Source organism: Epinephelus lanceolatus, chromosome 20, assembly GCF_041903045.1.
Source record: "Epinephelus lanceolatus isolate andai-2023 chromosome 20, ASM4190304v1, whole genome shotgun sequence".
NCBI classification, from domain to species: domain Eukaryota; kingdom Metazoa; phylum Chordata; class Actinopteri; order Perciformes; family Serranidae; genus Epinephelus; species Epinephelus lanceolatus.
Window position 1 is genome coordinate 12,610,022 of NC_135753.1, and position 11,138 is coordinate 12,621,159.

Below are 11,138 nucleotides of genomic sequence, written 5' to 3' on the forward strand. Positions count from 1 at the left end.
CAGCTCCTGTGTTCAGTGAGGTAAAATTACTGATTTTGTCAACAGAGTCTGGCTTTGAAGAGAGCATGGATCAAGTTTCACTCATAGGGCAGGGCCCCGTGGGAAAGGGCTGTCTGTTTGGGGTGTACTGAGTACACAAATTGATAAATGAGACATGGATTACACTGCAGGAGTTGTGTGAGAGTTTGTAAACAGATGTTTTGATATAGTTTTGCTGTTGTTAAACATGGACCCCTATGACTTTAATTCATCAAGATTTTTTGTCCATTCTTAGATTCTTTGTTCACAGTGGAGGCATGCCAGAAAAACAAGGTTTTCTGGCCAAATTCAACGTAACGCGGGATGAGTAATTGATATACAAATGGACATTTGGATGGTGAAGCGCTCCTTTAAAAGACCATTACTACTTTGGTCTTATGTTCATAGTTTTGGCCTGGGTGATTTAATCTGACCAGATTGTTAGCTTGTTCACAACCTATCTGGTTGTGTGTGTTTTTCTTGCCCTCTTGGGTTTTGTAGTGACTTTTGGTGAGTACAGTGTCATCATAACTGATCCAAAACTGTCCAAAACTACAAAAAAATAACCAAAGTGATTATACATTTGGTCATTTTAATAGGTTGCAAACTACTGAAACCACTTTCACCAGTGCAGTACTGTCACTGTTTTCATGTATGGTACTTTGCTGTTAAAATCAAAAGTCTGTTCAGCTTAACAGTACATACTTCAGCGTGCCTGTCTAAACAGTGTCTTTTACAGTGCATTGTTTTGTCTTTCATTCCAGACCTCACCCACAGTATGTGGTATTTGTGCAAGATAAACTTATTGGGGTGTGTAAACAATCTATTTTTGCAAACACTGTTTGGCTTTGCTTTGCATAGACCTCACAGCATACTAAGAGGTGGAAGTAAATGTACTTAAGTGCTTACCTTAAGTACAGATTTGAGGTACTTGTACTTTACTTGACTATTCAAATTTGACACTACTTTATTTTCCTACTCCATGACAACTCAGAGGGAAATACTGTACTTTTTGCTCCATTACATTTACACATTAATCCTTCAGTGTAAATAATCCAGTAATATGAAATGTAAGACTAGAATACTCACAGAGCCAATGTTGTTCAGTGAATACTTTTATTTTTGATACATTAAGGGCATTTGGCATATAACAGACTACTTTTGTTTTCTCTCAGCAACATTTCCAATGCAGAACTTTTACTTGTAATGGAATATAACATCATGATCTGAATACTTCCTCCACAGCTGGGCATACTAGTACACGACAAGTATTACCTCCAGGCTAAAGGAGTTGCGTGCTACGTCCCTCCTCAGACACACCCTATGCCAGTATGTCGGGGACAGCCGGACAGGAAATCGGTGACGGACCCTTAGCAGCCACCCATACAATGCCTCCTCATCCCCCTCTAGACCCAGCTCAGGTCTGGGTGCGTGGACCGAGCTGTAAGAGAAGGCCACCCAGGCTCCGGGAACCACCACACGGATGTCGACACATAAAGTCATCTGAGAGAGCAGCGGCATGGCGGCCCTGTCCTGCAGGGTCCAGTGGTCCTCGCAGCCTTTTAGTACTACCTTTGTGTCTGCCAGGAAATAGCCGAGTGCTGGAAAAGGAAATGCAGATTTAGAGTTTTAAATGCAAAGAGCTGTGATGTGAGCAGAAATTGTGTCGATGGCTGATGGAAATAACTTTTAATGTAAACTTAACACTGACATATTTTCACCTCAGACTGATAAGGAGAACTTGTTAGCAGACAGTTGCCTATATACATATCCAGCAGATACAGAGAAACTGTAACATGCATTTGAAGTTGTGTTTTTTAGCCACCTGATGAAATCGCTCTGTGTTAGTTCCATCATTTCCTGAAGGGAAATATCTGTCCCTATAGCGGCTTAATGCTCCTGTATGTTAGCTAGTCAGCTAGTCGCAAACTTCAAATAAAATACGCTAATTCATTAATACAAAAACACATTACACACTGTCATCATTTGTGAACATAAAAATAATAATTAATGCTACTTAACAAAAAAAAAACAAACAAAAAAAAAACAGCTTAGTTACCATAAACACTTTCATTCTACGGAGGCTCTTAAGTCCCGAAAGGTGATAATTATCTTGTGGGAACACAGATTATTATCTTTTGCACACAAGATAATAACGGGTGCGCTTAAGACTAAAAAACATCTCCTTAAGGGCCATTAGGGGCAATGTACTTTTCTAATTTGACAACATAAACAGTCTAAATGGGCCCCTTTGTATTTCCTGTTGCAGTGTTTGCTAGTGTAAGAGCTGGCAGGGAATAAACAAGCCAAAGCTGGTCTCCTCAAAGAGCAATGAAAAGGTCTATAGCACAGACTGTATATAAAACTGGACATGACAGCTTCCCAAAAGTGGCTGGTGGCTGGCTCCAGTAAAGGTCACAAAGCCTGCCCTCTCCATGTTGGCAGATGGTACATGGGCCAAACTAAAATGTCAAAGTACACGTCACATATAATTTTCTCAAAGATAGTGTCTGTCTTTTTATGTTCAAGTGCACATGTCTGGTTAGAATGAGCTATTCAGTGCTATAAAAAGGGGTTCTAATATTATGATTTACAACTGTGTCTGCAGTTAGTGTGCTTGCTTGTCAGACAGCAGAAACTCGATACCGTGGAGATCTCTTCTGTTTAGACTCTCACTCCAAATTATGTCACCAGGTAAGATGGCAGCAACCATATCTGGTATATTTTGGCTTCATTTTTGTACAGTAGAAGGAAGTGGAGAGGCGTTGTCCATCTTTATATACAGTCATTGGTCTATACAGCTGTGCACAATGCTAAGCTAATCGTAAGCACAAGCAATCCATTCTAATTACTGACAGACCATCAGTTCATTTCACCAATATGCCAAAATCTAATGCTTCTTAACTAGCATTAAAACACTGATTATTTATCCCTGCAAAAAAATAGATATATGGTGAGTTGACACTTTTTAGTTTTACACATGCTACAAATACAAACTGCAAGATGACGTCACAACACAAAATCAGTCACACCTTTCACATTTAATATAATCAGTTTCTCCTTGTTAGATGCATATAGTTTTTTTCCGAAATAAACGTAACCACCACAAAATACCTTTTATACGTTTATTTCCTTGTGCAACAAAAGCACGTGGTTAGATTTTTTTTAAAAAAAAGACATCATGGTTTGGCTCAGTGTTCACAAGGGAAGCCAGCAGCAGCCTCCTGGGTGAAAGTCTGGGGTTTGTTGGACCCATCCACCTACCCTTCCTGCTCTTATATTACATGGTTACTGGCAGCGTTTCAAACTGTACCGTCTGGTGGCATTATAAACTGATGCACCTTTTGTGGTGCTATGATACTCCGCCAGCTGGTGTTATAAACTCACAATATTGTTGCAAAATCAATATTGAGGTAATTGTGAAAAACACTGAGATACCTGATTGTCTCCATGCTGTCTAGCCCTAGTTTATCTGTAACCATAATGAAGTTAAACACTAATTTTGGTTTTAGTTCTGTTGACATTGTTGCTATTGTTGTGACTCAGTGTTCTAGCCAAAATGTTGGTAAACGTACACTCATTAGCATCCTCATTTTGAGTGTGTTAGCATGCTGACATTAGCATTAAACTCAATAAGTGATGTACAGCCTCACAGAGCTGCTAACATGCAGCTCCAGACTGTTAGCCTACTGTTTGTGTTGGTGTAAAATCTGTCTAGTACAACTGTACATTACTGCCTACAGGAAGTGAGCTATTTCATGTTAAAAACCTCATCATTTGAAAAAGAAGTCACATTTCCTTGAATTCAAATCACTGTATTTCCTTGTCTTTTCCTCTTTCTATGTGAGTTACCTTTGGGTGGAGTGGCTGCCAACAGTGAGAGCCAGATGACAAGAAGGAAATGATGTGTCCATCTCCACCGTCCTTCAAAGCAAAGGCCATGCATCCTCCTGAGAACACAAGGATACATAAAGTCACAAGACATGAGACATCTTCCTCTCCTTTTGGTTTTATTTTGGATCTGTTTGACATGATAGAGAAGTACCTGATGCAAACAATGACTTTGTGACAGCTACTTCTCTATCACTTGTTCATAAATGTCCTAAATATTCAAATTTTATTTAAAGCTCGGTAAGTGAGAACAGCAGCTTCCCATATCACTGCGATCATCTTCCCTTGCGTGCAGTCTGTGTTTCTAGATGTGGATATGATCACAGTGTATCATTGTTTCAGTCGTGGGATTACACAGAAATCCTCCTTTACAGCCAGTAAACTAAAAGGATCTAATACTATCCATGTCTTTGTCTACACACACGGATTGACTGCAGGGCAGGGGTGGACACAGCAGATGGGGTTACATGTCACCGCATTCACACCTTCATAAATTACAGGTTATTGTTGCCTGCGGTGTCTTTGTGTTGTTGATGCACCTCAGTTTATGCTTGTTGATACTACAAAGTACTTGATTTTTTTTAAATTTTTTTTTAGCCACTGGGGAACAAACTGAAACACAAAATTGATTTATTAAAACTGGGGAAGGTTGTTTTCTAGAGAAGGCAAAAAAAAAGGCCAGAATTTGAAATGACACCCCTCCTCCTGCAGCTCTCCCCTCTTTGTCTAAGCCCCTCCCACCAGTCGATGAAAGGCACATGCATGCACTTCAACCTTGCACACTGATTCCAATTCATTTCATTGTTCTAACGGATGCAAAAATTTGCAATGCGTGACAAAATGAAAAGACACATGCCCTCCTTTGCCACTGGAGTTACCTATCTGGCTGTCACCACTCCCTCCCTGTCTTTCATTTAGCACCGCAGCTGCATGAAGCGGCGGAGCTGTCCTCCACGTTCTGTGTGCGGTGCACATCCTCCCCCTCTTCATCATCATCCACCTGAATATTACAATCTGACCTGTTGTAAGTGAGCTGTCTGTATTACGAAATGATTCTGTGCACCCTGTTCCTCTGTCTTGTCGTGGCTGTGTCCCGCTGCCACATTATCTTCACTGATTCTTGGTCAAATGGCTTCTGACAGCTGTGAAAACCTGTTATGAAAATTTTAATGATGGACGAAAGTTTTGGACTCAAGTTTTTGACTGACACAGTGTGAAGTCGTATTTACTTTTAGACTTGCAACAACTTCGGACGATAAAAATGGACTCAGTGTGCAAAGGCTGTAACATCTACGAGTACTCATCATTCATTTCAGTAGACTGCTCCAGGAATGAGTATTAACAACCTAGAAACGAGTTAGCATTTTAGCACTGCCAGTCAAGTCAGTTGAATTGAGTTTTTGGTGAGATGCCTGAAATAATGTCTGTGGTTAACACAAGCTTCTGAGATTTTCATGTTTTGTTCTACAGCATAATAAATACTTCAGTTAATATCCCACTCGCAAACTTTGCAGCTTCTATGTGTCTTAAAAAAGGCGAATGCTAACAAGTTGTCGTTATACAGCAGCAGTTCTAACGGAATTACTATCCTGTTTTTGATATTTGTTTGTTTTTGGGTTTTTTGTTTTTGTTTTGTTTTGTTTTTTCGCAAACTTGTGGGCCCGTAAAGCCCTTGAGATAACATTCTGTGATTGGAGGCCTTTCCTAGCAAATAAACCTGAACTTGAAACAGCTGCAGCTGTGAGCCTTTGGCTCTGGTTGGCAGAAGGCTAAACTATTGGCAACAGTTTCTCTCCATCTCTGAAACGCCTTACTGATACTGACACGTGTTCTGTTGTGTTTATTGCCAGACTCTCTTCATAAGTCCATCTTCCTTGTTTGGGTTGTTTTGCAGTGTTGCCAATGCTGGAATAGCAACTTTCACAGCAGGATTCTTCACCATTAAATCAGGCATTCACAGAAGGGACGTTCATGCGCATCTGCATTTGTAGAACAGCCAACAGAAACACCCTCTTTCTGCTTTAAAACAGAGCCAAGAGGAGGTGCTGAGGATTAGTGTTCTCAGTCCACAATATGCTAAAGGATATATTGGGATTGTTGCCTAATGTTACCCACATTAAACTGCCTTCCCCAGCTTTAATGCCTGGTAAGATTGATATGAATAACTTGTTGTCAACAGTTGTCCATAAACACATCCAGCAGACAGAAAGCAACATCAGCACCCATTTGGAGCCATGTTGCCGGTCACTTGGTGAATGTACGTCCAATATTCACTCTCCTTTTAGCTCTGTTTGGGTCTCCACCAACTCCTGAGGGAAACATCTGGCTTTTTAGATCCTAAATGCTCCACATTGTTTACCAGCTAGCTGCTTACTTTGTCTGTTCACTGTCTAGTTTTTCCACAAAGGCATCACTCATACACCTGTTGAAAAAACTGTGGTTAAAGCTATCTGATATGTTGAAATTTCACTTTAGAATTTAACTTATTTGACAAATACATGCATCCAATACTAAAGTTTTAAATCCAGAAGCAACCTAAGGCAAAATACCAGTGAAATCTAGAGTTGACTACAAGATTTTACTTTGTAAAGCTTTAAACTGGCTAGCTCCAGCAGATCTCAGTGATTTCTTAGATCCTTACTGTTCTCGCACAACACTGAGGTCATCTGATAAGCTGATGCTAGATAGTTGTTAGAGACGTAAAGGTCACTGTGCATTTACTGTGGCTGGGCCGAAGCTGTGGATCTGCCTCTTTCTACATGTTCCATCAGCCCCCAGCATCAAATGTTTTAAAACTCAGCTGAAAATCCACCTGTTTTCTCTGGATTTTATGTGTCTGTATGTATTTTTGTCACTGCCTTTGTGTCATTTATAATGTTCTTTTTTACAAAAAGTTGCAATCTGATCACTGCTCAATATGTTGAAAAAATACATTAGTAAACTGGTCATCAGAACCGTGACGTAGGCCTGAATAATTTCCAATCCATGCAACGTCAGACATATTATATACCTAAATCCTGGTATTGCCTCCCATTACAATAAATGTGAAGTCAAAGTTTGGACTCACTAGACAAAGTTTGGAGATACTAGGTCAAACATTTGACCTAAGAAGTAACATTCTTGACTTTGTATCTTATAATTACTACATAAAAACTACAATTACTAAGTAAAAATAATAATATTGCTTGTGTTCCAGTTTTTTTTTTGTTGCAGTTTGCAATTGTATTTTAAATTATAAATAAATAAATTCTATTTTTGTAGATGTTAATCATTGCAGTATGTATTTTAACATGGGGTACACTGATTTTACCTGCAATAAAATATGCTGTTTAAATTAATTTGCCTTGCCTTAAACACATGTTAAGTATTGATAAGACTTCTTACCCATTTATAAATTTAAATATAATTTTTCAAATAGCAGATACTCCAAGACACAACATTACCCAGTCCTTTCTTGTCTTCTTAATATTTTCTCTTTCTTATTCTTTAACAAGCAAAAATGGATAACACTTAGCAGCTGTAGCTCTTGTTTACAGTGTTAGAATATTCTCCATTGGCTTTTCAGATGTAAAAGTAGGCTAGCTGGCCCAGTGGTGATTATGAGATGCTTTATTTGTTCTAAGACACTGCTCCTTTTCTGTGAAATCCTATTTTTAACCTGCACACCAATTAATGCCAATTACCACATCTGCATACCTACATTTATAGACGTAAGTGTTACAGAGTGTGACTAATTGTGCTGTAATAACAGGGAGTGCCTGCAATTACACAGGCCTTATTAAAAAATGTTGATCTACAGGGTTTGCCCTCTGGTGTGCGAGCACAATCAGATTGTGCGCTGATACAATTGAAGCATTTTGTAAATGTATTTGTCTAATAATATTGATCCATATCATTCTTCACTTCACTGCAGTGTTGTTTTTTTGCCTCCAGACTTAGCTATACTTAAACTTCTGATACACGATCGATTAAGAGACAGAAATTGTTACTGGGGACACTTCTTTACTTTCAAATATGAGAAACAAATTAATAATACATGATGTTCTCTGGATACTTCCTGGGTAATGAAACTTAATTGTAAGTTAAAAATTCAAATTGCTCAAAGCTGTTTAAGAAAACCAAAACAATCTCATCGTATATGTGAAGCTACAGTTGTATGTGTCTGTTGGGATGTGATCATATATGTTCTGTGCGTCAGGAAAAGAAACACTAGCTGTTAAAGCCTCGAGGCTATACTGTACAGTAGCCATGCTGTTGTTTTCATTACTAACCTCAAGTTCCCACAGTCTGCTTTCTATATTTAAACTCAACAGTAAAACAAACAGGGACATTTCAAGAATTGTTTTTGACTCTTCTTCTTTCCTGATCCTGACCCTCTTTGTATGCATCCTCCACAAACTGTCATGCATCACATCTTAGAGACAAAAATAGGTGCATAAATTTAGCAGATAAAGCAATGTGAGTAAGTCTAAAAGAATCTTTAAAATTCTTACCTGATGCTTTTTAAAAGCATCTGCAGAGTCAGTGTAGGTTTACATGTGTGAATGAATGTGCATATCCACATGTATCTCCATCATCCCCGTGTTATGGTTCATCCGTCAATCATGATTCCCCAAAGACTGCCACCGTTGAAGTATCTCTCACAACTTCCCTCAGTCTTCTCTTGTCTCTTCCTCGTGTTGCTTCCTCTTGTCTTCTCTGTCCTCAGCTGATCTCCCTTGTAACTTCAGTATCCACCTGTCTGTTACACAGGAGCATCGTCTGTAGCATCAGGTGTTTGCGAGTGTGTGTGTGTGTGTGTGTGTGTGTGAGAGAGAGAGTGCGTCACGGTACATTCAGGAAATCAGAATTTTTGAAGTAGATGAAATGATGACACACCCCCACAGAGAAGGAGGAGGGAAGAGATGGAGAGAGATAATGAACAGTGTTGAACAGTGTCCTACCTATCTATCTATCTATCTATCTATCTATCGTATATCTGTGTTGTTTTCTATCTCAGTGTGACTGGAGGGCAGCAGCTGGTATTACAGGATGCAGGACCAGACAGTTCCTGGACAGGGTATTAGCCTTTATCTGATGTGTGTATTTTGTGTGTGTGTGTGTGTGTGTGTGTGAACATGAGTGTATATGCGTGTGTGGAAAAGTGTGCGTGTTGCAACAAATTGCAAAAACAGCCAAAAATTACACAGTAGGCTCAAGTATAAAATGTTGGATTCAGGTAGACAAACCGGTCAAACATCTTCCCTCGCTCTCTTTCACACAATCATATTCACACACACAAACACAGACACACACACACAAACTGGCGGCTGGGCTGTGAATTTGAGGAATGGCATCTGACGTCAGATGTAAAATGAATCCAAAGAAGACAAGAGCAGCCTCGGGGCGACACGGCTCTCCAAATCTCAGTGTGTCTTCACTTGTCCATGTGTGTGTGTTTGTGGTGATCTAGATAAGGTAGTTGACTGTCAGCCACAAGGGGGCATTAAAGACTACAGCGATTTTTTTCCCTACTACAGATCAAGTGTCAGCCTTTGTTCATTTTTACTGAGGAGTAACAAAACAGTATCAGATCAGTGGAGCGGAGCAGAACTGCAGCACGTTACTGCTGTTCTTCAGTGACACAGCACTTTTTAACTGAGTTAGCTGTCAGTGTGGGGGTGTGTGTGTGTGTGTGTGTGTGTGTGTGTGTGTGTTTGAGCATAGCTGAAGCTCAAGTGAATCAAAAAATCCCACCGGCAAGCTTTTCCCTTTCCTTTCTGCAATTATTCATACTGAAAACTCCTCACAGCTCGGCACATATGGCATTTTCAGTTCCACAGCAGAGTTAACAGCATATGGCTGTCTTGTCTGAGTATATGTCTGTATGTGATGGTATGACAATATATTCCCCTCTACCTTTCTTTAGGAGTAGGCGGGGAATTAGCAGCCAAGACAGTCTCATACAGAAAGGTCACCACTTGGGTACACTGAGTTTCAGCATGACCTGTGTGTCTCTTTACCTGCTCACATCATTTACTGTATGTCGTTCTGTAGCAGAAGGTCATGATAAAGGAAATACCAAAAGTACCTGTTGAGTTTAAAACCTATTTCCACCACAGGAATTTTCCAAGCTTTTCCATCTGCATTTTAACCAGAGAAATCAGGAAAGAAACAAAATGAAATTCAAGTTGTTTAAGTGTTTTTGTCACAGTTCTTACCCCCCAGAAAATCCATGCTACTTTCAGATTGTCCAGGAACTATTGGTGCTATTCAGCTTTTCAGCCACTTGAGGCTGGCTAAACCTAACCAATCCAACCAACAAGGGCAACGAGTACTAGCCAATCATACAGATAGTAGGGCGAGTCATTCCTTCACCATTGTAGGATTGAGAAATAAAGCCAACGCCAAAGTGTCAAAAACTGCAGTTCCTCTAATGGCCACTTGAGGCTGGCTCCAAAAGCGAGTAAATCCCCATGGACCCCCATGTAAAAATGGCCAACTTTAAAGCAGGAATGAACATGTTTACAACCTGATACAAAAACGGCTTTGGTTTCTGTAGCTAATTTCAACATTTATGACAACTGGTCGGGGGTGGAATTCTTTATGTACTCTCCTGTTTAAAGTTTACTCAGGCTTAAAGTTACACATAATTCATGGTGTGGCTTCTTTGAATGACAGGCTGTCTTCAAGGCACTGCTACAGTCTATGAGTCAGATCCACCTCAACTCCTCCACAGCTCCATGCTCTTGTCTTGATATGGTCACTTCTGGCTCCAAACATCCAAGATGTTCCAAGTTGCTCAGTGGTGCATGAAGCCCCCACAATCTTGATTTCCATGGTATGAAATATCCCGGATCTCTTGCATCCTGCGGCTCATAGAGCAAGTGCACTAGAAACTTAGAGCGCCGGAGCTGCAAACTTCTGCCCTGAATGTGGTGTTTTGCTTTAATTTTTTTTTTTTTTTTTCTGCCAAGACAGAGAATGATCAAAGAAATTTTATGACAGGCAGACTAACAAAAATGTTTTGTTTAAAGGCTAAGAGAGAAAGCAGGGATGTACGACATCTGCAGATCTTTTCGATATTAGTTAAATAGGGTCAAAAATTAACTTAACTGATTGACAGACTGAGGTAAATTGAGGTTCAGTGTACAATGAAGTACTGTGCTGCTTGTACCATGAATATGGCATTGCAAAGCTTCATGGTCTATGTAGTATTTTGTTCTTTAAAAAAGGTTTTGTTCACCCAA

At 39.8% G+C, this 11,138-nt stretch overlaps 1 protein-coding gene across 2 annotated transcripts in view; it reads right to left on the reverse strand.

Moving 5' to 3' along the window:
* adgrg2a (adhesion G protein-coupled receptor G2a) overlaps window positions 1–8,707 on the reverse strand; it is a 34,877-nt gene extending 26,170 nt beyond the window's left edge. For both annotated transcript variants that reach the window (XM_078162719.1, XM_078162718.1), the window contains exons 1-3: window positions 8,403–8,707; window positions 3,871–3,968; window positions 1,294–1,619 (exon numbers count right to left, since the gene is read on the reverse strand). In XM_078162719.1, the coding sequence (XP_078018845.1) occupies window positions 1,294–1,619; window positions 3,871–3,968; window positions 8,403–8,473 (495 nt within the window). In that variant the 5' untranslated portion in view covers window positions 8,474–8,707. The remainder of the gene's footprint in view (window positions 1–1,293; window positions 1,620–3,870; window positions 3,969–8,402) is intronic.
* Between the last annotated feature and the right edge of the window lie 2,431 nt (window positions 8,708–11,138).